This window comes from Cherax quadricarinatus, chromosome 16 (assembly GCF_038502225.1).
Source record: "Cherax quadricarinatus isolate ZL_2023a chromosome 16, ASM3850222v1, whole genome shotgun sequence".
Taxonomy (NCBI): Eukaryota; Metazoa; Arthropoda; class Malacostraca; order Decapoda; family Parastacidae; genus Cherax; species Cherax quadricarinatus.
This window is the reverse complement of record NC_091307.1, coordinates 20,459,070-20,484,465: the sequence shown is the minus strand read 5'-3', so window position 1 is coordinate 20,484,465 and position 25,396 is coordinate 20,459,070. Positions and strand designations below refer to the sequence as shown.

Below are 25,396 nucleotides of genomic sequence, written 5' to 3'. Positions count from 1 at the left end.
ATGAGCCCATGGTTTACCCAAAGGTGCAGGGAGGCAAAAACCAAGTGTGCTAGGGAATGGAAGAAATATAGGAGGCAAAGGACCCAGGAGAATAAGGAGAGCAGTCATAGAGCCAGAAACGAATATGCACAGATAAGAAGGGAGGCCCAAAGACAATATGAAAATGACATAGCAGCGAAAGCCAAATCTGACCCGAAACTGTTGTACAGCCACATCAGGAGGAAAACAACAGTCAAGGACCAGGTAATCAGGCTAAGGAAGGAAGGAGAGACAACAAGAAATGACCGTGAAGTATGTGAGGAACTCAACAAGAGATTCAAAGAAGTGTTCACAGAGGAGACAGAAGGGGCTCCAGAAAGACGGAGAGGTGGGGCACACCACCATGTGCTGGACACAGGGCACACAACCGAGGAAGAAGTGAAGAGGCTAGATACCTCAAAGGCAATGGGGCCAGATAACATCTCCCCATGGGTATTGAGAGAGGGAGCAGAGGTGCTATGTGTACCCCTAACAACAATATTCAATACATCTATCGAAACAGGGAGATTGCCTGAGGCATGGAAGACAGCAAATGTAGTCCCAATTTTTAAAAAAGGAGACAGACATGAAGCATTAAACTACAGACCAGTGTCACTGACATGTATAGTATGCAAAATCATGGAGAAGATTATCAGGAGAAGAGTGGTGGAACACCTAGAAAGGAATGATCTCATCAACAGCAGCCAACATGGTTTCAGGGACGGGAAATCCTGTGTCACAAACCTACTGGAGTTCTATGACATGGTGACAGCAGTAAGACAAGAGAGAGAGGGGTGGGTGGATTGCATATTCTTGGACTGCAAGAAGGCGTTTGACACAGTTCCACACAAGAGATTGGTGCAAAAACTGGAGGACCAAGCAGGGATAACAGGGAAGGCACTACAATGGATCAGGGAATACTTGTCAGGAAGACAACAGCGAGTCATGGTACGTGGCGAGGTGTCAGAGTGGGCACCTGTGACCAGCGGGGTCCCACAGGGGTCAGTCCTAGGACCAGTGCTGTTTCTGGTATTTTTGAACGACATGACGGAAGGAATAGACTCTGAGGTGTCCCTGTTTGCAGATGACGTGAAGTTGATGAGAAGAATTCACTCGATCGAAGACCAGGCAGAACTACAAAGGGATCTGGACAGGCTGCAGACCTGGTCCAGCAATTGGCTCCTGGAGTTCAATCCCACCAAGTGCAAAGTCATGAAGATTGGGGAAGGGCAAAGAAGACCGCAGACGGAGTACAGTCTAGGGGGCCAGAGACTACAAACTTCACTCAAGGAAAAAGATCTTTGGGTGAGTATAACACCAGGCACATCTGAAGCGCACATCAACCAAATAACTGCTGCAGCATATGGGCGCCTAGCAAACCTCAGAACAGCATTCCGACATCTTAATAAGGAATCGTTCAGGACCCTGTACAATGTGTACGTTAGGCCCATATTGGAGTATGCGGCACCAGTTTGGAAACCACACCTAGCCAAGCACGTAAAGAAACTAGAGAAAGTGCAAAGGTTTGCAACAAGACTAGTCCCAGAGCTAAGAGGTATGTCCTACGAGGAGAGGTTAAGGGAAATCAACCTGACGACACTGGAGGACAGGAGAGATAGGGAGGACATGATAACGACATACAAAATACTGAGAGGAATTGACAAGGTGGACAAAGACAGGATGTTCCAGAGATTGGACACAGTAACAAGGGGACACAGTTGGAAGGTGAAGACACAGATGAATCACAGGGATGTTAGGAAGTATTTCTTCAGCCACAGAGTAGTCAGTAAGTGGAATAGTTTGGGAAGCGATGTAGTGGAGGCAGGATCCATACATAGCTTTAAGCAGAGGTATGATAAAGCTCACGGCTCAGGGAGAGTGACCTAGTAGCGATCAGTGAAGAGGCGGGGCCAGGAGTTCGGACTCGACCCCCGCAACCTCAACTAGGTGAGTACACACCGACAAAGCCAGACAATAAAAAGGAAGGAACGAGAAAGGAAACTGGAAGGAAAGGCAACGCAGAAAGTGATGGTGTGTTTATAAAGGAATGCAACTCGTGCAGAATACAAATATTAATGCAACTCATTGCCTTTTCATTCTGTTTCGGTGTTTATTAAAAGCAAAAATAATGTTCACATTACACGATTTTTGTGAAGAGATTGAGAAATATATGGAGACTTGGAGACCACTGAGAATGGTGGGGTGTTTCGACGAATGAAGAGTTCATACAGCTTTATAAGTGTACGTTGTAGGGATAATCCTGGACCCCTGGCTTCTCCTCCCGTATATCAGATTACATTAATGTCCCGATAATAAGGATAATAACCCATGTTGGTGCAAGACTTGGTGGAGGCTTGATCCTCTGTCTAGTAACTGTTTATCATCACTTTTTTAAATACCACCATTTTTTTGCCCCTGACCACTTTTTCAAGTGGAAGAGCAAGTATTTTCTCGTCATCTTAAGAGTGTACCTCACTAATTAAAGTGCATTAGAAAAACGTTTACAGAAAATACTTCTTGGAGATCATTTTAAACCACGGTAAGAGGAATATAAAATTTATTATTTATTTTTAGTACTGAATGATATACGTAAATAATATAATCTCAACACTGGGTGCTTGGGACATTGTGTATTGTCATTCAATACTAGAATAAATAGTTTTATATTCTTCTTACCGTGGTTTAAAATGATCCCCAAGAAGAGTTTCATTCAGGCGTTTTTTAATGCACTTAAATGAGGTACACTATTAAGCTGGCGAGAAAATGCTTGCTCTTCCTCTTGAAAAAGTTGTCAGGGGCAAAACAAATGGTAGTATTTAAAAAAAGTGATGATAAATTGTTACTAAGGGTAAGGAGGTCCATCCACACCCCTTAGTAAACACTGGCATGTAACTAATGACCATGTAAAGTGACTTTTTTTTTTTTTTTGAGTTAAAAATAACTTATGATAATCTGCTTACCTGGGTCATAATCGTATTCCCTTAAGTGAGTTTTTAGTTAAATAACTTTGCCGACGGTATGAGATGGCTCGCTTCCCTATCCTTGGTATAACTGCCTTCCGTTTCTCTGATTGGAAGCTAGAGTTGTAGCTGCCGGGTTGATCTGTCGTTGTTTGTTACCTGGTATCTTTCGTTGCTCCTCTGTGAATGCCTCCCTAAACCTACTTGTCTCATTTACTGTAAGTAATCTTTCTTCAGTCTTATCACTTGGTCCTTTACGCATGTATATCAGTGGTATTCAGTACCGACAAGATGATGAATTAGACACGTGTAACATCTGGGTATGTTTACGTTTCGCTATCCAGTGGCTTTATCGGTGCAATACATGGACTCAAGACTTGTCTTGAGCACCGCAGTCTTCAAAACTATTCTTGAAGACTGCGGTGCTCTTCACCTGCTCCTAGGCTTAGGAAATGATTACTCTATTTTCCACTACTTGCTGCATGTATTTCTATTATGTCCATGTATTGTACTGATAAAGGTCACTGGATAGCGAAACGTCTACAAGTAAACATACCCAGATGTTACACGTGTCTAATTCATCATCTTGTCGGTATTGAATACCACTGATATACATCCGTAAAGGACCAAGTGATAAGACTGAAGAAAGGTTGCTAACAGTAAATGATAGAGACAAGTAGGTTTAGGGAGGCATTCACAGAGGAGCAAGGAAAGCTGTCAGGTAACAACGACTGATTAACCCGGCAGCTACAGCTCTAGCTTCCAATCAGAGGAACGGAAGGCACTGAACCTTATATTATTACTCTCATGGGAGGGTGGTGGTAAATCCGCAGGAGTCGTATACAACTCCTGGAGTAAAGGAAGACAATCAAAGGAAGAGATCAGGTCCAATTCTCTAGATCAAGAGCCCCTCACCAGCGTCAAGAAACTTCCCTTGATGGGACCTCACCTTATAGAGAGGAACAAGGGGAAATTTGAACATACTATACACAATACTCAGAGGATTAGATAAAAGAGATGGAGACACTATTTGAGATACCCGGAGAGTGAGCCAAGGGACACTGATGGCCCCCTAAAGTACTTTAGTCTTATAGTGGTAAGAGGAAAGCAATATATCAGCGTTCCCAAAGGGTGCGGTGTGCAACACTGGTGGGGCGAGAGAGGATGGCAAGTGTGGAGGGAACATTCAAGGACAATCAAAGAAACATTTAAACATTCATGTACAGAAACCAGTAGAAGTAAGAGGCTCCTCTATACGTATATTATGAGAATGAATCATGTTTACATGTACCTGCAGTGTTTTATACTTTTATACAAAAATACTGCTAGTATTGTTTGTTGTTTTTTAATGTATTTCTTGTCAATAAAAACATTAGGTGTGACGGAAACTAATTTTATTCCAAAAGTGTGGCTCAGAGAAAAAAGTTTGGGAACCACTGCAATAGATGAAGAGGTGGTGGACACACACTATACGCAATTTCAGGAGTACATAAGATCAGGCCCTGGAGGCCAGAAGTCCGTGAAACCGATTCTTAAGAGGCGGGACCAGAAGCAATGACTGGATCACCGCAAACTAGGCATGTGCAAGATTGCTTTCTCTCATACACGTGACTCAACCATGCCCCCTCACTTTCCCTTCGGAGTGTCGCATAGCTTACTATTAAGAGCATTCTACTCACAATCTCAAGGTCCCGGGTTCGATTCCCTAGTACAGAGACACAATTGGACAATTCCTTACGCTCATGCTGCCCCTGCTCACCTGGGCAGTAAACACAGGTACCTGTGTGTTAGTCTAATGTTGTGGATCGCATGTAGGAGAAAAAATGTGTTAGGAACCTCCAGTCCTAATGAACTGTCACATTTTGTGTAAAAAAAAAAAAGCACTCAGGTCCTAGATAATAAACGCCAACACCTGCTGGATAAGTTGAAGTGTTGGGTAAATGATAACATTGTACTTAATGATAAACAAAAAATCTCCCACACTCCCTACCTCATCACACCCACGCTCACATCGTCCATCCACAGCCCCACACTCACCTCTCTCCCAACCCCTTTGCCCACATCCACCCAACACACCCTCGCCCACACCACGCATGAATATGCATACTGCTCATCCGCCGCTTACGGCTAATGGCACAGTTTTAATCTGGGTTTCAACATGATTGATGTTCTGGTGATTCCTGGAGAGCTCAACCCCACTACACCACCACCACCCGACTACCAACAAACCGTCACCCAACCAAACCTCCACCACCCACCAAAATACCCATAACACCACCATACCAACCACACCATCACTGCATACCACAACCACAGCAACACCATTACTGTCCACCACGATAATCTTAGTAACATTTCTTTAATCACCACAGCCAGACAATCAGTATCTATCACAACACTACTCCTGGCCACCACTACTATAACAACAATACTGTCTATCTGATCTCCACACCACCTCAACCACAATCACCCTAATTTCTCACCATCTGTTCTCCATCCTCAACCCAACCACGACTGTCCAATTCATCGCCACACTTCCACGACCAAATAACCATTCCACCGGCTACACCACCCACAGTATCTCACTGCCACAGTTACCATACCAGAGTGCACTAGTGGTAAGTGTGGTGGATTCAGTCGTGGCAGAGAAGCAAGTATAGGTGAAGGTAGAAGTGGTAGAGGTAGCATGGTAGACTAGTGGTGACAGCGGCGTCACCACTGGGTAAGACAGAGGTGATGGTGATAACCAAGGCAGCAAGAGTGATGAACTAGGGTGTCGACACCATGGAAAAATTACTGCCACTAATGACCCACTGCTACCATAAATATTGTCAACATTTACAGAATTACCGCTACATTTCCGCCAGTGGCTCTGGACAGCTCCATGTCACCACCATTTACCACCAGCATAGATCAATACATAATGCTAAATGTTAAACTGTGAGCCATGTAGGTTAAATTACAGCAATTTCAGATAAATGTGCTTTTATAGCAGCACTGCCATATAGGCTGTCACTCATACGTGCTGCTAGATAAACAAGGTATCATATGGGGGACGAACGCTGGTCTGCTGGGTAACATTACCACATTTTATTCGTGATGTTACTGCGGGATAAATGTTCCCGATGGTTATTACCGAGTGTATGAACATTCGTGTTTAATTAATTCGCTACCTATATCTATACTATATGCTATGAACCCTGTACACATTTTTTCTACCGGTTTGCGCTCTGTCCTATTCTTATTTAGCATTGTCTATAAGATATATCTCAAGGTTACCTGCAGCCTTTTACGGAGGTCACTGCCCCCGAGGCCCGGTCCCAGACCAAACAAAAATCTACACATTACTCCCAAGTAGCTTGTTCGCTTATTAAGTCATTGCATTTACTGTCATTTTTTACCGTTTCCACCTGTCGATTAATTTTAATTATTTTTTCCCTCCTTCCCTTCCATGTCAGTATTATGGTCACCTTCATCCCCGCCAACCCTACACACAAACTGTTCGACAAGAGTTATAAGGCAGGTCCAGGAGCTATGATTCAGAGAAACACCTTGTTTATCAGCCCCTGCAAACACAACTGTGTACACAAGGGAGAGAACAGAGACGGCCTCCACGGAGATTTTTAGGTTCCAGGAGTGGTCGAATAAGAGACTGCTAGAGTTCAATCTGAATAAATGCAAGGTGAAGGGAGAGTGTTTACCTTTGGGTCGTTGAGGATGGGATGGTCTGTGACGCCGGGGAAGAACACCTTCATAACGTAGCTGCGGTGGTCCAGGGTTGGGATCCCTGAAGACTCCAGGTCCGCCGTCAGATCTGTCATGTCCGTCTGCAGCTCGGCGAACGCTGTAGCCAGAGGAAAAAAAATAAAATTGAAAGGAAAAGAGAGGTAGAAAAGAGGGAGGGAAAGGAGAGGAGGAAGGGAAAGAAGGGGAGGAAGGGATGACTGGTGGGGAGGGTAGTTGTAACAATAAAAACTGTTAAATGAATCACAATATTACATCATTTGTTGTTATGGCTGCGACGGGGCTGCCGGAATTACCATTGCAACCATTAACCTCGTATGTAACGATGATTTGTTGCTAGCAACACAGCCATACGTTGCAATAATAGCAATATTTCTGGTTCGATGAAACGTTTTACTAAAAATAGCGACCGTTCCACAACAGAGGGCTCTGAACTCCCTCAGTACCTGACAGTGCTTGATCAGGCTTCCTCCTACAGTAGATGGTAGACTAGCTCGATCTAATTCTCTCCAGGATACGACAAGCTAGCCCTAGATACTAACAGATTCGCCCCTGGATGGCAAAACTGACAAGCTAGCCTTGTATTGTGACACGCACGCACGCCCCTGGATAGTAAGGCTGGGAAGCCAGCCCTGAATAGAGACAAGTTGCACCAGGACAGTTACATCATTAAAGCAACAATGGATTGTAACAACCTAGCACCAACCACCAACACTATACCGCTCAGTGACTACTTGTAACAAGGAAACATCGTATTCACAGGGAAGTGATAAACCTTTACTGATCATATAGCACATGTAAAATGGGATTCAATCTAATTTGATACAAAGAAGGTTATGTATATTTTGTATGACTGTTTATGAACCTATAATCAACCAAAATATCCAGAATCGACTATGTGAAGGTGGTTGCTCTTCCAGTTTATGTGACGAGGAAATAACCTCAAGAAATGAGGTAACTGACAACACTAAACTGTAGACGGAGAAAACAAGGTTGAAGGCTGAAGCTACGCCACTTAAACTACCTCCGCTACTGTTCATATTCTTGGTTCTGCCAGGTTTTCAAAATTGCCAATTCCTCTGATATACTCTTAACATTGCTCTTATTTTCACCATGCCCTAACCCTTCATGGGAAAGTGTGCATTAATGCTGACGAAAGGCTTTTAATCTCCCATTAGGTGAAATGTAACTAGCTCTCATTCCCCAGACGCTCTATGACCACCACGGGTTTATCGCCTCATCATGGCCAATTACACCCACAACACACTGCCCACTACTCAAACATGTACTCAACACAGTGCCCACTACTCCACTATGTACTCAACATACTGCCCACCAGTCCATGTACTCGACACGCTCCCTACTCTTGCCCCACCCCTGCCTCAAAATGCCCATCCATCACGCTGGCCTGTCTTCAGACCTCCTGCCTTGCTGACACACACACACGATGATGGGTTTACCTGGACGTGCCAATCGAACATAAATGAAGACCAAGTCTGTGTGCTGGTGGTTCACTCGGCCACAAACATGTGTTATATCAGAGTGGAGGAGAGTGGTTACGGGATATGACGAGTTAAGTGCTAGCATGTTAGACAATTTCAAAGGGATATTTTTTTGTTTGCTTGTAAAAGGGTAAACCCGTGTGGGTTGTTAGGGGTGGTGGAGGAGCGTGAAGATGATCTCGAGCGACTGAGGGCGTATGAGCAAGAATGTTGACACAGGAAATAGATCCACCTATTAGCCACTGGTTGGTAAAAGGGATCAGCAGTAGGGACTCGACATACTTTTACTCATTTATAGTGTATCACAATAGATTCGTTTTACTAATAACATTTTGAGGTCTTAAATTCACTTCAGAAAACATGAATGGCGGTTTTATCAAACTTGACAAAACCAGTGATTATTATTGTTATTTTGTCTGGGGCAGAAGAGGAGTCTGGACAACACCTAGGGAATAGAGGTAATCAAATTCGACCAAGGAAGGAGAGGCTAAATCTATTTCCTAGGACCATGGGCACCTCCCTTGAAGTAATGGCCAGTTGAACGTTAATCCCCCACCTGAAGGGTGAGGGTCACAAGGGTAACATTCATTGATAAAGGTCACACAAATACTCACCCTGTTTACACTCTGTTCGGACGTGACTCTCGAGGCTATCCATCTGCAGCTGCATCAGCTTGTATACTCTCTCTGCCTGGGAGGACTTACGCCGGTACACTGCTAGCACCACAAACGATGCTAGCACCAGAAATAGCGCTCCGCCTGCTAATCCCGCAATACCCTCTGGGGTGAGTGGAAACCGTCGGTGCCGTTCATAACGAAGAACCCCCAGAGGAAAACGGAGGTACTCTCCCACGTGCACCACAACCAGCGGAAGCAGCTCTGGAGTAGACACACCTCGCTCGTCTGTGGGATCTGGTTGTGCTTCAGGTGGTGTGCACACCAGCTGTGTCGCTGCTAGGGAAGTAACATTACACAGTGATCCGCCAATAGTCACACGAACGTCGCTCTCGTCTGCAGCGTCATTGATGTGCTCGCCCTCTATGACTAGCGTGTCGCCTTTGTAAAGTTTGACGCCGTGAGGGAAGGGATAGTAGCGAGGGTTTGTCATGTACGTCAGACGGGACCTCACATCCGGGAAGTGTTTTCGAAGATGAAGTACTGAGGAGACACCGTCCATTACGAAGCCAACATCGACAGCTACTTCGTCTCCGTCATGGTCCCGTCTTCGTGGAGATCTCTGGGCTTTGTGAGATCTTCTGTTGCGACTTCGGCGACGACGCCGTACACTGTCATGCGCTTCCAAGATTGCAAGAACTACGTCGCGATCCAATGGAGGTGAAGGACACTCCATCTGGTCTGGACTCAGAACACGGCAGGCGGATGAATTGAGGACACGCTCGAAGAGGTTGACAGTAATTCTCGGTGCCTGTATAGCATCGAGATGAGTCCCGTGGACAGTAACAAGGCGGCCGCCGCCCCATGGACTTTTCAATGGTTTGAGTTCGAGAACTTTAGGATCCGGTGTATATGTGAAAGGAGATGCGAGTGTACGCCTTGCTCCATCCACCGTCACTACCAGAGTCTTCACAGACCTTGGGACCTCCTCGCTTTCCTTGTTACCATCTCCAGACGCCTCCGCTGCCCTCGAGGTGACGCACACCAGACGGTGTGAAGATGACTGCGTCTTGTTAACGACGCAAGGAAGGTCGTCAAGTTTGGCGGAGACGTGGGAGCCCACGTTGAGGAAGCGGCCGCTGATGGAGAGCACAGTTCCTCCGGACACTGGTCCATGTGTCGGCCACACCCCTGTCACACTCACGTTCTGCACAAGAAAAAGTTGCATTTGAATAATAAGTCAATACAGTTACTGTAATAAATCACTATGAACCCCTAACCTGGAGCGCATACTTCAGACATCTTGGTCCGCCTTGGACCATTATCAAGCTACAGCTTAATTGTTCAAGACTGACCTCAGTATATACAAGTTCCTCTCTAAACAGTATAATACAAATGAAAAGTGAACATAGGTTTGTTAAATAATTTAAATTTATACAAATTCCAGATAAACATGTGTATTCCTAGTAAAAACAAAGCAATAAGTAAAAAATAATTGAAACTCACCGTATAGGTGAACTTAACAGTGGACTGTGTGGTGCCGGCAGGAGTGGTCACCCGCACAGGAAACTGCAGTTCAGCGGAGGCGGGCAGACCGTGCTGAAGTGGCGCGGGGCTGGTGCGACATGTAATCCTTACTGACACGCGATAGTCATGCACGTGACAAGGCACGTCACCAATGAATACGTTCTCCTGCACGTCCTCTTCCCGTAGACCCAGGTTGCTGCCCTCTATGGTTACCAGGGTGCCGCCCTCCAAGGGACCAGCCAGGGGCTGGATCTGAAAAAGTTGATACACTTATGAAAAAATACGAAAGAATAATAAACACTGGCCAAAGACAAAAAGAAGAGTGCTGAAAAATTTCGACCTACTATAGAAGAGGGCCTTAATGACAGACCGAAAGATTAAAGCAATTTTTTGTTTTATTTTCTATATGTGGGTTCGTATATACCATTAGAATACGAGAAAAGACGAGCACTCAGTAGGTATACCAGGCTATGCTAAGCAGGTTCTCCTCACGCCTAGCCATTACCACTCAAGAATCTGTCCAGCCTGTTTATAGAACAGCAGCACAAAATTACACCTACACGTGTGGAAAACCAAGAGGAAGAGGCACAGAGAAGATACCTCTCCACGGCATCTCTTGCGTGTTGCACAAATAATGTCTCTGAAAACATCCATCGCTGAAACTACAGATTAGTAAACAGGTTCTGTCGCTATCACTGACACTACTTTCACTAATAAAAGAACACCTTTCGCTAGGATAACTAATCACTAGAGCCAACTCCAACACCACTAGAAAACGACTGTTGCTAGACTCACCCGATGCTATTACCATTATGATCATGTTTATTATAATATTCATAAGAAAGCGCTAAACCACCACACTAGGAATCGTAACCACCACTACAGCTAGTAGAACTAGATATATTTCGGTCGTTGCAAGATCCGAGAAAGCTATCCTTTCATTCCATCAGCTCAACCTCATCTACCTCAATGCATGCAAAAGGAATGTTGAAAGTTGGTCATAAAATTCCAAGGCAGTAAAATATATAAAATGTGTATGTTTGTATATGGAAGTGCATATGTACTGTATACATATGCACTTCCATATATATACAAGTGTATATGTATATTGATAAATTCTCGCACACAAACTAAACTGAATGAGTACATTCCTAGTCATAAGATACATCAGCCATTAAATACTGAAGCCATTCAGAAGAGGCAGACTCATATGTTTGATCGTGGTGACTAAACGTGAATAAAAAAAAATCACACAATTTTGCTCATAAATTGGCCAAATCTGCGCCAACACACCTGAATTACACTTTCCGCCCTCGTCTAGTTAAGAGGAACCTTACACAATACACAGAGGCACCTTTACGAACGTCTGAAGTTATACCACTGAGGGTTTGGGAAATTATCCGAATCATCTCAATAAATGACATAAACCACATATAGTGTTTTTAGTCACATACTTGTCCGTACATTTCATCACTGATAAACATTCCTTTCATATCTCTATCTCAGTGACGGCAATATTTCTAGGCACGCCAGAAATTTTTAATCAGTTCGCAGAGTTGGCCATCAGCCATGGGAAGAATGATCACTACCTACACTTCACCTTGTCTTCAGATTGATAAAGTGGACGACGCCAATTATACCGACATCTCTCGCTGCCTTCCAATCATCACAAAACAGCAACACATTAAGTAAATCCTCCTCTTCCCTCTCTCTCTCTCTCTCTCTCTCTCTCTCTCCCCTTTATAGTCCAAATCTCCACACAACTCTCCTCTACTTTTATTCCCTTACACTTTACACTCCTCTCCTTTACCTTCAATTTTAGTTTTTCCATTCCACTTTTCTCATGCTATTTAAAAAAAATATATTTTTTTTCGTCTTGTCGTCCCTGGCCTCTGTCTCCCCGGCCCCGGGCCAGCAAGGAAGGGGCCACAGGCCCATCAATCATATGTTTGGCAGTTGGCATAAGAGCAGTAGATTGCTTCTTCGTACGTCACCGTCCATGTTTCTGCTACCTGCTCCCTGATTGGTAGGATAAAAACATGGCGAGCCAATCAGCTTCACGAACCACCCCATGCGTCACTCTGTGTATCCTTAACACAAAACATCATTGGTTGCACGCCAAACAGATGGACCAATCACACGAGGGTTCCATACGTCATCATCGGTATACCCGTCACCTGGTTTCGTTCCCGTGAGCCTGACACGTCGAATTATGACAGTAAGAACGGGAATGGGTGTTTCTAGGGTGTAGGAACATTAAGACGTTGAGGGCCGCCGGTAAATTAGAGAATAGGGAAAGAAAAAACAATGAACAGAAAATAAAGCTGAAAGCTTTAGAAAGGAATAATCAAGAGTTAATGAGATAATTACCAGTGACCAGTTTCAAGAGTTCCTCCATCCTCGGAATACAATTCGGCCCGATAAACATTTGATGAGTTTCCTGTGTCGGTGCTAGCCTGATCAATCAGGCTGTTAATGCTGGAGGCCCGAAGCCAAGTTCCCTTGATAAATGTTTGATTAGCCAGGATCTTACTGCGGCTTGCACTAAGAGCCAGAGACTGGACACCAATATACCTTATCTTTGATATGCCTTTGATGAGTTTCGAGTCTTCCTGCTCCTGGAGCCCGGCCATGGACCAGGCTCGTCAAGATGAATTAGATAACAAGGGGCCATATAGGGAAAGTAATGGATTATTTTTATTATTATTATTATTATATGAAGATTTAAACTAGTATGTATAATTCAGTACAAGGTGTGGTGGAAGCTCGATCCTCCGTTAGAAAAGCTCCTCTCTCACCCAGGCTAAAAACACAAACTGGAGAAGCGGAACCCAGGCGAGAGGGTAGCAAGTGCATGACTCCACCCCTCAACCCCATGAGAAGGGAGGGCAAAGTTGTTGGGGTGAGACAAGGGGAGGAGCTGGCAGGGGTGAGCCACGCAACACCTTCCTCAACCCACCTGACACAGGAGGGAGGAGCTGACAGGGAAAAGCCATTCAACACTTCCCTTCAAACCCCAGAGACAAGAGGGGGGAGGGGTGCAGGGTTAGCCACTCAACACCTCCACAACAAAAGCAATACCAACAATTTGGCAGCGGGTACGTTTTTGATGGAAGGTTAGTGGAGTGGACGCCCAACACCTGCAACATTCCCCAGAGGCAGGGGAAGTGGCACAGGACCCGGGGAATTGAGTGGGGGAAGAGAGAGAAGAGGTGGAGAGGGAGAGGGAATTCAGGGACAAGGCGTAGATGAATGTTAAAAGAAAAAAAGGGAAGAATGCAGAAGAATGTGCAATGACAGGAAAGAAAAATTAGAAAAATTATGATGCTGAAGATTAATTAGGATAAAAAGGATGGGGAATATAAACAAAGAGCGAAGATGTGGAAGGAAAGATGGTAAGCAAGGAGATTTTTTTACCAGCCTCCCTGTTAACTGGAGGTTATTCCGGGGATCAACGCCCCCGCGGCCCCGTCCATGACCAGGCCTCCCGGTGGATCAGGGCTTGATCAACTAGGCTGTTACTGCTGGCCGCACGCAGTCCAACGTACGAGCCACAGCCCGGCTGACCCGGCACTGACTTTAGGTATCTGTCCAGCTCTTGAAGGCAGCCAGGGGTTTATTGGCAATTCCCCTAATGCTTGATGGGAGGCTGTTCAATAGTCTTCGGCCCCGGATACTTATGGTTTTTTCTCTAAGTGTACCAATGGCGCTCCTACTTTTAATTGGTATTTTGCATAGCCTGCCCAGTCTTTTACTTTCGTAGGGAGTGATTTCTGTGTGCAGATTTGGGACCATTCCTTCCAAGATTTTCCAAGTGTAGATTATGATATATCTCTCCCTCCTGCGTTCCAACGAGTACAAGTCAAGTGCTTCCAAGCGTTCCCAGTAGTTAAGGTGCTTGACAGAACTTATACGTGCAGTAAAGGATCTCTGTACACTCTCTAGATCTGCGATTTCACCTGCTTTGAATGGAGATGTTAATGTACAGCAGTATTCCAGCCTAGAGAGAACAAGTGATTTGAAATGGATAATCATTGGCTTGGCATCTCACGTTTTGAACGTTCTCATTATCCATCCTATCATTTTCTTTGCACTTGTGATCATGGCACTGTTGTGATCTTTGAAAGTGAGATCCTCAGACATTACTACTCCCAGGTCCATAACATTATTTTTCCGCTCTATTGTATGGCCAGAGTCTGTAGTATATATATTCTGTTCTAGTTATTATCTCCTTCAGTTTTCCATAACGGAGTAGTTGGAATTTGTCCTCATTGATCATATTGTTTTCCCTTGCCCACTGGAAAACTTTGTTTATATCTTCTTGGAGGTTAACCGCGTCCTCAGCAGATGACAGCCTCATGCAGATCCTAGTATCATCCCAAAGGATGCAAAGGATGTTACGGTGCTGTGGTGTATATCTCTGTCTATGTCTGATATGAGGATAAGGAATAAGATGGGGGCGAGTACTGTGCCTTGTGGAACAGAGCTCTTCACTATGGCAGCCTCCAATTTAACTCTGTTGACCACTACTCTTTGTGTTCGATTTGTTAGGAAGTTGAAGATCCATCTCCCCACTTTCCCAGTTATTCCTTTAGCACGTATTTTGTGCGCTATTACGCCATGATCGCATTTGTCAAATGCTTTTGCAAAGTCTGTGTATATTACATCTGCATTCTGATTTTCTTCCAGTGCATCCAAGGCCATATCATTGTGATCCAGTAGTTGTGAGAGGCAGGAGCGACCTGCCCTGAACCCATGTTGCCCTGGAGTGTGCAGATTTTGGGAATCCAGGTGATTTGCAATCCTGCTTCTTAGCACTCTTTCAAAGATTTTTATGATGTGGGACGTCAGAGCTATTGGTCTATAGTTCTTAGCTAATGCTTTGCTGCCACTTTTATGGAGTGGGGCTATATCCGTTGTTTTAAGTGACTCTGGAATTTCATCCTTGTCCAAGCTCCTCCTCCATAGTGTACTTAGGGCACGTGAGAGGGGTTTCTTGCAGTTTTTAATGAATACAGAGTTCCACGAGTCTGGGCCCGGGGCTGAGTGCATGGGCATGTTGTCAATGGCTTTTTCGAAGTCTATCGGAGTTAGGGTAATGTCGGAAATCAAGCATACAAAATATTTATGGAGTTTTGAGGCTCATTCATGAAGAAATCATTTGGGTCGTCGATCCTCAGACCGATTAGTGGTTCACTAAACACAGAGTCGTACTGGGATTTCAGTATTTCACTCATTTCCTTGTTGTCATCTGTGTAAGTCCCATCCTGTCTGAGTAAGGGCCCGATACTAGATGTGGTATTTGCCTTGTTTTTGGCATATGGAAAGAAATATTTCGAATTTCTTTCAATTTTGCTAATAGTTTTAAGCTCCTCCTGTCTCTCCTGGTTCCTGTAAGAGTCATTTAAATTAAGTTCGATAGTTTCCACTTTCCTGGTCAGCGCCTCCTTTCGTGTATCAGATATTCTAGCACTCCTGAGGAGCTCAGTGACTCTTGGTCGTCCTCTGTAGAGGGAGCGTCTTTCTCTCTCCAGTTTACTCCTGCTCTTCTTCTTTCTTAGGGGAATATGCCTAGAACATGCTTCAGCTGCCAGGAAGTTGATCTTTCAAGGCACTGGTTTGGATCCATGTCATTTAAGATATCTTCCCAACATGTTTCACTTAAGACATGGTTCACCTGGTCCCAGTTGATGTTCTTGTTGTTGAAGTTGTATTTTGTGAAGACACCTTCACAAGTTCATGCATTCTGCTGATCAGGACCCCTATGCATGTACGTCTGGACTTCGATTAGGTTGTGATCGGAATTAGTTGTTTTTATATTCTTATGTCTCTTATCAGGTCCTCATTATTTGTGAAGATAAGGTCAAGTGTGTTTTCTAGTCTTGTTGGCTCCACTTTCTGCTGGCTTAAGGTGCGTTTATCGCAGAGACTTAGTAGCTCATGTGTGTGTGACCTTTCATCTGCACTACCTCCGGGGATTGTTTCAGCTATAACATTATTTGCTTCATTCTTCCATTTTGTATGCCTTAGGTTGAAATCACCAAGCAGCAAGATGTTTGGGGATGGAGCTAGAAGGCTTTCCAGACAGTAATTAATTTTCAATAGCTGTTCTTTGAACTGCTGGGAGGTTGCATCTGGTGGCTTATATACAACCACAATGACTAGAACTTCAACTACCTCATTTGTGGTGTTCAGTAACTCCGTGCAGATGAGGGACTCTTTGACATACAGGCCAACCATCCCTTGTTGCTTGTTCATTCTGTCGCATCTAAAAAGGTTGTAACCACTTATCCATATTTCACTGTCACAGTGATCTTTTGTGAGAGTCTCTGTGAAGGCTGCAAACACTGCCTTAGACTCCTCTAGAAGTCCGCTGATAAAAGGTATTTTGTTGTTTGTGGATGGCTTAAGGCCCTGTAAATTAACAAATATGAACGAGGTTGTATTCTGTGCTTGTTGGGGGGATTTTGTTGTTGGCATCAGTAGTTGTAGTTCTGGAGGGCCATGGGTGGCCACTGGCTGCGCCTCCAGTCCAACAAGGCTCCAAGGTGGACTATTTTTATTCCCTTCCATTTTCTTTTTCCGTTTCCTGCCACTGAAAAATCACCTGGAGTTGGGTTGTCGTAGCTACTATTGTTTGTCTTGTGGGGTCTGTGCCTCCTGGTCCCTTTTAGATGGTATGCAGGGCAGTCGATGTTGTAACACTGCTTCTGGAGGACCGAGGAGTGACACATTTTTGGGTGAAAGAAAGTACAGGAAGAAGAACGACACACTCCTTTAGACAGGAGGTCGCTACATTTTTTGGGATGCTCAAAGTTGCATGTCCCATTTTTTTTCCTGATATTCCATGCTTACAAATGCCCCAAGCATAATATTTGCACAAATTCACCTTTGGTTGGATAGAATTGTTGGGAGGTGTGTTGTCAATTTCTGCAGGTTCTGTGAAGGAATACCTAATTTATCTGTAGTTCATTTGGGCGTTCAGCTTCCATATAGATTCACTTGTTTTTCACTCTCTCGAGTAGATAGTCTCTGTCAATCCCACGTGATCATATCTCTAACGATAATTTATTCTACGAGTGACGAGAGGTTAAAATTTCCTTAGTCGTTCCTCACAGTAACTCTCACCACTGAGACTAGCATGGAAAAAACATTTACCCTTTCTAAAGCTTCTGAACGTCCTTCACTAAGTGTGGGCTCCACATTGGTCCTGTATACTCTAGTCTGATATATGCGGTGTATGTATATTAAATAATTTTGTGCATGTGTTAGTTACCATATATCAAAGACACTTACTGACAGACACTTAATGTGTTGTGTGTGTGGAGAGGGGACATAAAAATATATTACCCGAATCCCAATGGAAATAAGTCACTTAGTCTGACATTTATGGGTTATCCTAGGCAATTTACACTATGTATCATAATTTTACTTATGTATACCTCTGCCTAAATAAATTTACACCTAATTGTATTTATCTAATTGTCTAGGGGATGGGGAGAAGGTTGCACTTAGAATAACCGAGTTGGCCTCCACTACATCCCTTCCTAATGCATTCCATTTGTTCACTACTCTCACAATCAATGAATTCTTTATGTTCCTCCAACTCGTCTGAACTTGTAGTTTCTAGTTGTGTTCCTCGATCAGTCAGTCTTGTCACAATCAACTTTGTCCGTGCCTCTACCATACAAGTTGTGACGGCGTCTCCTCTGGTTAGCATATGCGTGAAGGGGGAAGGGATAGACGGCAGGGCCGAGGACAGAAAAAGCGGGATGGATAACATGAGCTGAGGGCAGAGAAAAATCGAAAGATGAGATGGGTTGCGGGCAAGGTTGAGGGGAAATTGAAAGAATTAGAACAGGAAAATCAAATAAACAGTAACGACACTAGAGTTAGGGTTATCTCCACAACCTCTCTCTCTCTCTCTCTCTCAGCCGGTAGGGCACTTTTTATTCCCCCACCACTCTTGAATCTCCCACACACATGCTTCTTCCCACAAAGTTCCCCTCATATACGCAGGTTTCTCCCCACATCACATCCATAACTCATTTGTAGTGTGTCGGCTACTGGGCGACGGGGAATTATTGTGGCCGGGTGAGGGTGGACCGGAGCCAGGGTGGCGGACGGGGCCCTAGACTGGACCGGAAATAGGTCCGTGGATAGGGATGAGGCCAGAGATTGGATACGAGACGGAGTCGGAGAGGGAACGGAGGACAGAACCGGGATTCAGGACGGAGTCCGGGACGAAGACGAGAATGGTGCTGGGGACAGAGGACGGGACGGGCTAATGGACGGGTTCTGTACGAAAACGAGAATAACGTCAGGGTGGTGGACGGGATCGAAGCCAAGTACAGGAATTGGATCTCCATCATCATTATTTTTCTATTATTATTATTACATTAACGGAGAAGCAGTAAACCCGTGAGGATCATATAGCACACCGGGTCTCCAGCTGGACTAACAATGACAAATTCCAATCACATGCAAAAATACTTGCCATTCATACAGTGACAAGATCTGTTGACTTCAGTCATCAGGGTTATTTCAGTCCCTTTCTCGAACAGTCCTTCACAGCGTGGCAGATCAACGCCCGACAGGTCAGAACAAGGCAGGTCGACGCGAGGCAGGTCAGTGCCAAGTTGGTCAGAACGAAAAGCCGCAATATGGAGACCACAGTTGCAGCACACACATGATTTGTCTTAAAGTTTGGCTTACAACAACTGGCGTTATTCCACCACGAGAGAGAGAGAGAGAGAGAGAGAGAGAGAGAGAGAGAGAGAGAGAGAGAGAGACAATAAAGCAAAAGAGAGATGCATAATATTGTTATTGTTGTTGTAGTTGTGTGTAAACTTTAGACATTACAATAACATATTTACAATAAATTACAATTTGTGCCGTCCCAGGTGGACCAGCACGACGTGGATCCAACACTACTTTGTTATTACGGTGTTCGCCTCACACTCGAAGAGCTCCGGGTGTGAGGCCTGGGGAAAGGTATGGGAAAGATTCACTGTACACCTAACATTAAAAATTGTCGACACCCTGGGGGAAGAGGGTTTTAAAGCACCTCTAAATGTTCGAGAAATTCCAGTCCTGCTGAAAGTTATATTCTGGCGAAAAAAAAAAACGGGAGAAATGTGTAAGAAAATCTAGAACCGAGATAACAACTGTAGTCTTCAAGAAGAACTTGACAAGTACCTCCAAGTGTCAGATGAACCAGGCTGTGATGGATATATGGATCAGCGGGGCCCCAGCAACAACAACCTGGTTGACCAAGCAAGAACCAGACATGGCCCAGGGCAGGACTGCCGGAGTAGGAAAACTCTGGAAACCCTTCAATGTATAAAGGTGTATTACAAAAGGTCTCTGAACAATACGGAGTATCCTTTAAGGCAGTTTCTGAGACTGAGGTGATGATCCAGACACAATAACATAATTGTTAGTAAGGGGAGCACTGACAATCAGACAGTACCAACACCACCCTGCAACCTGACACCTGCCTCTCCCTCCCCTCTACATGCGCTACAATTACACTGTTTACTGTACAAACCAACCACTTTTCAGCCGGTGTTTACTCACACCATAGATGGAAGTACAGCCTGAAATTTGTGTAAATGGGTGCACACTTAGTGCCACAGAAATTATACCTACTGATAGAGAGAGAGAGAGAGAGAGAGAGAGAGAGAGATTGTGAGTGTGGGGGGAGGGGGGAAAATAATTTGGCCGTCACTTCCACAATGTATGCTTTGTTTTAATATAAATTCATTCCTTCAAATCCGTTTCTGATCAGAGGGGCTGTGGTGCATACGCTGGGTATTGGGCAGCAACACTCCGATGGTTCAGGCCCATACTAGGATGTCTGGTATGGGATCGGACCACGGGATCGGTGACCTCCGGAATCCACTACAGGTAACCTACAGGTAACTATGTGAAACATAACCCGACTAACCAGCCACACCAGTTAGTGTGTACACCCTAAGCTTCACCCTTGAGTACACTCGCACTCAAAAAAGTATCCTTCTTTCTCATCTCCCCTGTTATCTTATGTATGCAATTCATCCTGTATGGAGTGTGACAAGGGAAAATACAGCTCTCTCTCGTTCCCACTATTTAGCTATCAAATAGAATAGAGTAGCTGCACACTGTGGGTGTCCTTAATTTGGTTAGATCAAAATATTTTTTATTTTTATTATCACACTGGCTGATTCCCACCAAGGCAGGGTGGCCCGAAAAAGAAAAACTTTCACCATCATTCACTCCATCACTGTCTTGCCAGAAGGGTACTTTACACTACAGTTTTTAAACTGCAACATTAACACCCCTCCTTCAGAGTGCAGGCACTGTACTTCCCATCTCCAGGACTCAAGTCCGGCCTGCCGGTTTCCCTGAACCCCTTCATAAATGTTACTTTGCTCACACTCCAACAGCACGTCAAGTATTAAAAACCATTTGTCTCCATTCACTCCTATCAAACACGCTCATGCATGCCTGCTGGAAGTCCAAGCCCCTAGCACACAAAACCTCCTTTACCCCCTCCCTCCAACCTTTCCTAGGCCGACCCCTACCCCGCCTTCCTTCCACTACAGACTGATACACTCTTGAAGTCATTCTGTTTCGCTCCATTCTCTCTACATGTCCGAACCACCTCAACAACCCTTCCTCAGCCCTCTGGACAACAGTTTTGGTAATCCCGCACCTCCTAACTTCCAAACTACGAATTCTCTGCATTATATTCACACCACACATTGCCCTCAGACATGACATCTCCACTGCCTCCAGCCTTCTCCCGCTGCAGCATTTACCACCCAAGCTTCACACCCATATAAGAGCGTTGGTAAAACTATACTCTCATACATTCCCCTCTTTGCCTCCAAGGACAAATAAAATAAAGTAAATAATTATTTCAGCCCAGCATGACCACACTCCCTGGCAAGCTTGGTGCCACACAACCCTTGAGCTAGTGAGGTGAGGGCCAGCCACCGCAATCCAGTGCTCTCCATTCATAGCCAATCTACATCCCTGCAGATCATACTCACCACAACCATGTCTAAGTGATGGCTTACTCACAGCCTTCCATATCCTCTCCCGTCTTGCTCTTCCTCCTCCCTACCATCCCCTTTCCTTCATCTTTATTCGGTTCATTTTTCTTGGTTTCCTTGTCTGTCCCTCTCCTATTTACGCTCTTTCCTTCCGCTTGTCATCCCGTTGTCCCTGCCTCTTTTTACCTCAGTCCCACCCTTTATCTTGTGCTCCTATTGTCTCTTCCTCCTCACTTACTGCTGTCTCCTATCGTCGGTGTGCCGCTATCAATGTCCGACATGATTCATTCGGCGTGCCATCACGGGGACAGGGATACGACCATGGCCACAATCATCATTAACACTACCATCAACACTACTACCACCACCACTACCATCAACACCACACCACCATCATAACCTCCATTCCCTCCCCCCTTGCCCAACACTCCCGCAAATTCCTTCATGAGTCTCCTCATTGCCATTCTTTAAGGCAGACAATATAGCACTTTACGCCTCCATCATCTCAGATATGAGTCTTTGCGAACGTCGACGTTGCGGGAGTGATGCCTCCCCAGGAGAAGCTACAGTGGTAGGTGCTCAAGTGGGGACACTAGAAGGTGCTGGGGAGATACCGGCAAGGGAGGGAGGGATGATATGCTTCTGAGAGGTGGAAGAATACTGGCAAACTGATGAGGCAAGTTGATGTGGGAGAGAAGGGGAGAAAAGCTAGCATAAGACCGGTAGGATAAACATAAAAGAAGTGAGAGAACAAAGAGGGATGAAAGAAAAGAAAGTAACGATGGGAAGGAAAAGAAGATGGAGCCCCCACAGTGATGACATCAGTCAAGACGACCAGGGCAGAGCTCACCGTCAGAGAATGCCCGGTGAGGACCTGGTGCAGGCTCACACCTGAGGCCTATATATGGTAATCGCGGAGGGGAACCCTGAACGATGAAAATGGCTTTCCTTGAGGGGAGACTTAAGGAATTATTGACCTGGTGTTTCTAGGCCCATTTCCCGTTGAATATTTTAACATGTTGTGGTTATAAATGATGATGAGGACACATAAGCTTTCGTTGAGGCTATAACCCTGACTAAGCGAGTGGGGGGAGCCATATTAACTGGATCAGCAGAAGGGCGAGTGACAATGGATGGTGTTAATCATGACCTTCTCTAACAGACGGCACGCCACCGTCACACGCAGGCCTACCCAGCCACCTGTGAAACCACACGCCTCTCCCCTCTACAATATAGACGGCACGGCACGTCATCACACACGCAGGCCTACCCTGCGTCTGCCACCTGTGACACCACACTCCATTCTCTACAACAAAGATAGAACTCCACTACCACCCCATTCCAGTGCACTACATTGCCACCTTTCCGCACCTTTGACAACACATGACAATAATATAAACCTTAGTAACTGATGCCGACAAAATGGCTTAAAAAGACACGTCATAAAACACTAGGATATATTAGAAAACGTTTCAGTCCTGGGATCCTGATCCCAGTGGTTCTGTGGTCTTGATTCCAGTGGTTCGGAGGTCTTGATTCCAGTGGTTCGGAGGTCTTCATCCCAGGATCAAAACGATTTCTAATATGTCCTAGTGTTTGTTCACGTTTTTTTTTCTTTTTAACCACACTGCATAATGCCAAGCTCCCCTGAAGAACTAGGTTGTTGCTGCCTGCGGACAGCAGGTCCGTATAACCATATTAGAAAACGTTTCAGTCCTGGGATCCTGATCCCAGTGGTTCTGTGGTCTTGATTCCAGTGGTTCGGAGGTCTTGATTCCAGTGGTTCGGAGGTCTTCATCCCAGGATCAAAACGATTTCTAATATGTCCTAGTGTTTGTTCACGTTTTTTTTTTCTTTTTAACCACACTGCATAATGCCAAGCTCCCCTGAAGAACTAGGTTGTTGCTGCCTGCGGACAGCAGGTCCGTATAACCATCACAACCTAGCTGGTACAACACAAAGCTTGTCCAGTATCCTCCTACGACTTCTAAATTAAAGCGTATACATGTTGAATGGTCCACCAATACAATTTATTTTTGGGATGCGTTAAACCCGTGAGAATCATCATTGAAGGCAAACAGTGGTGGAAAGTCAATCTTCAGTTCGATATACGCAAGATATACCCTCTTCCTAACTGCACTTGCCTAATTCAGTGATCCAAGGAAAAATTTCACTTGGACAGCTATGCTCTCCACTCTGTGCAAAGACTCTAAGAACGAGGGGCACCAGACATAAGAAGAAAACTGCTAAGTCTTGTCATATAGGTACCACGAAGTGAGACATGTCACTGATAGTGTTTCAAAGAGAAAAGACTGGAAGATACTGGAGGGATTGATCCCAAACTTGTACACTGAAATTACTATTTATGAACACAAGAGTCTTGGTAGACAGTGCAGAATGTCTCCGGTGAAAAACAGGGCAACGATGAGGACACGGGGAGATCTCAGTAAGTGTTAAGTGACCACGAATCTTTAACGCCCTCCCACCATACATAAGGTTGATTACCAACAAACTCCTAGATGTCTTCGAGAGGAAACTAGACAGATTCTTCAAAACAGTTCCTGATCAGCCGGGTTGTGGTGCATCCATTGGACTGAAGGCGGCTGGCACTAACAGCTTGATCGATCAGACCAGCAACCATCAGGAGGCTTAGTCTGTGACTGAGCAGCGGGGACGGTGATCCCCGAAGCGATTCCAGGTATAAACCAAGGTACGGTAGACCTTCCTGTACTATTTTACAGACCTCACTGTAGTCTCTCTCACTCTCTCTCTCTCTCTCTCTCTCTCTCACACACACACACACACACACACACACACAGCTCACCAGATCATTTGCATAGCTTCCATACGAAAGAAATCAAAATTAAAAATTTAACTTCCGTGAAAAACCATTTCAGCAGAACTATAATGCAAACAGGAGAGTGAAAACTCCAAGCAGGAAATTAAAAACTATCTAGGGAAATACAGATCCCTTTACGGAAATAAAATTCTAAATACGGAAATGAACTCTGGGCTCCTATGGAATATTCGAACTCAACATGGGTAAAGACCCTAGAACATGGATGAGACCCTGAGAACGTGGGTGAAGAGCTTATGAACGTGGGTGAAGAGCTTAAGAATGAGATGACCCAAGAACGTATGTGGAGAGAGAGCGCTCATCCACACATGTCTTCCACATCTATTACCTCATTCTTTCTCTGATGCCTGTTATTACATTATCCTCCATATTCCATCATCTCCATATTTTCACTTGCTTTACCTTCAAGATATAATACAATAATTCAGACAATTAGTCAGGTACGTAACTCCCTGGAGTTACTAATTGAGTAGGGAATTAAAGAGTAATTCTGAAGTAACCAATACATACAACAAAAGTTACGCTACGGCTTTAACGCTGCTAAAATCAACGAATAATCTGGTAAAAATTACTTTTAAAAGTGTCATCTTAAGGACTCGCCACAAGTGATTAAGAATCAAAGAAGTCGGTTAATTAGTCTTGATAAATGAATTGCATTTAATGTAACACAATTACAGACACTTTGCTAACGCAATTCACTTTCCGTTGCTAAAGTAATTCATTGTCCTTTTCTAACGTAATTCACTGTCCTTTGCTCTGTCAACTTTATCTGTAATAAAAAAAAATCACATCTATCAAGTTAACTTGCCGAATGTTAAATTTTAAATAAAATAAAAATGATACTGCCTCTCCGAAAAAAAAAATAATTAGAAATAAATTTCCTTCAGAATCTTACGCGAGTTACTCCTCGAGTTACTGATTAAGGAAGCGGGGCCGCAGAAGTTTCAACTCGCAGACTACGTCGTACCCCCAGAATAACCTCTCGGTACATTTAGTTGTGAACGAAATTGAATACAGTCTAGTAAAAAAAAAATGACACGTGTACAGTTCAAGACATGTATTAAAAAAAGACGTTTTGCTATGAGTGTCTTCAAAGGACTGATGAAGACTCACGAAGAGAAACGTTCCCTTTAAT

General features: G+C 44.5%; 1 protein-coding gene across 5 annotated transcripts in view; it reads right to left on the bottom strand.

Annotated features, from left to right (window-relative positions):
• Positions 1-25,396, bottom strand: part of LOC128688923 (plexin-B) — a gene marked incomplete at its 3' end in the record, with an annotated part of 822,775 nt that overhangs the window by 28,833 nt on the left and 768,546 nt on the right. For all 5 annotated transcript variants that reach the window (XM_053776978.2, XM_053776981.2, XM_053776980.2 and 2 more), the window contains 3 exon segments: positions 6,680-6,822; positions 8,839-10,045; positions 10,345-10,617. In XM_053776978.2, the coding sequence (XP_053632953.2) occupies positions 6,680-6,822; positions 8,839-10,045; positions 10,345-10,617 (1,623 nt within the window).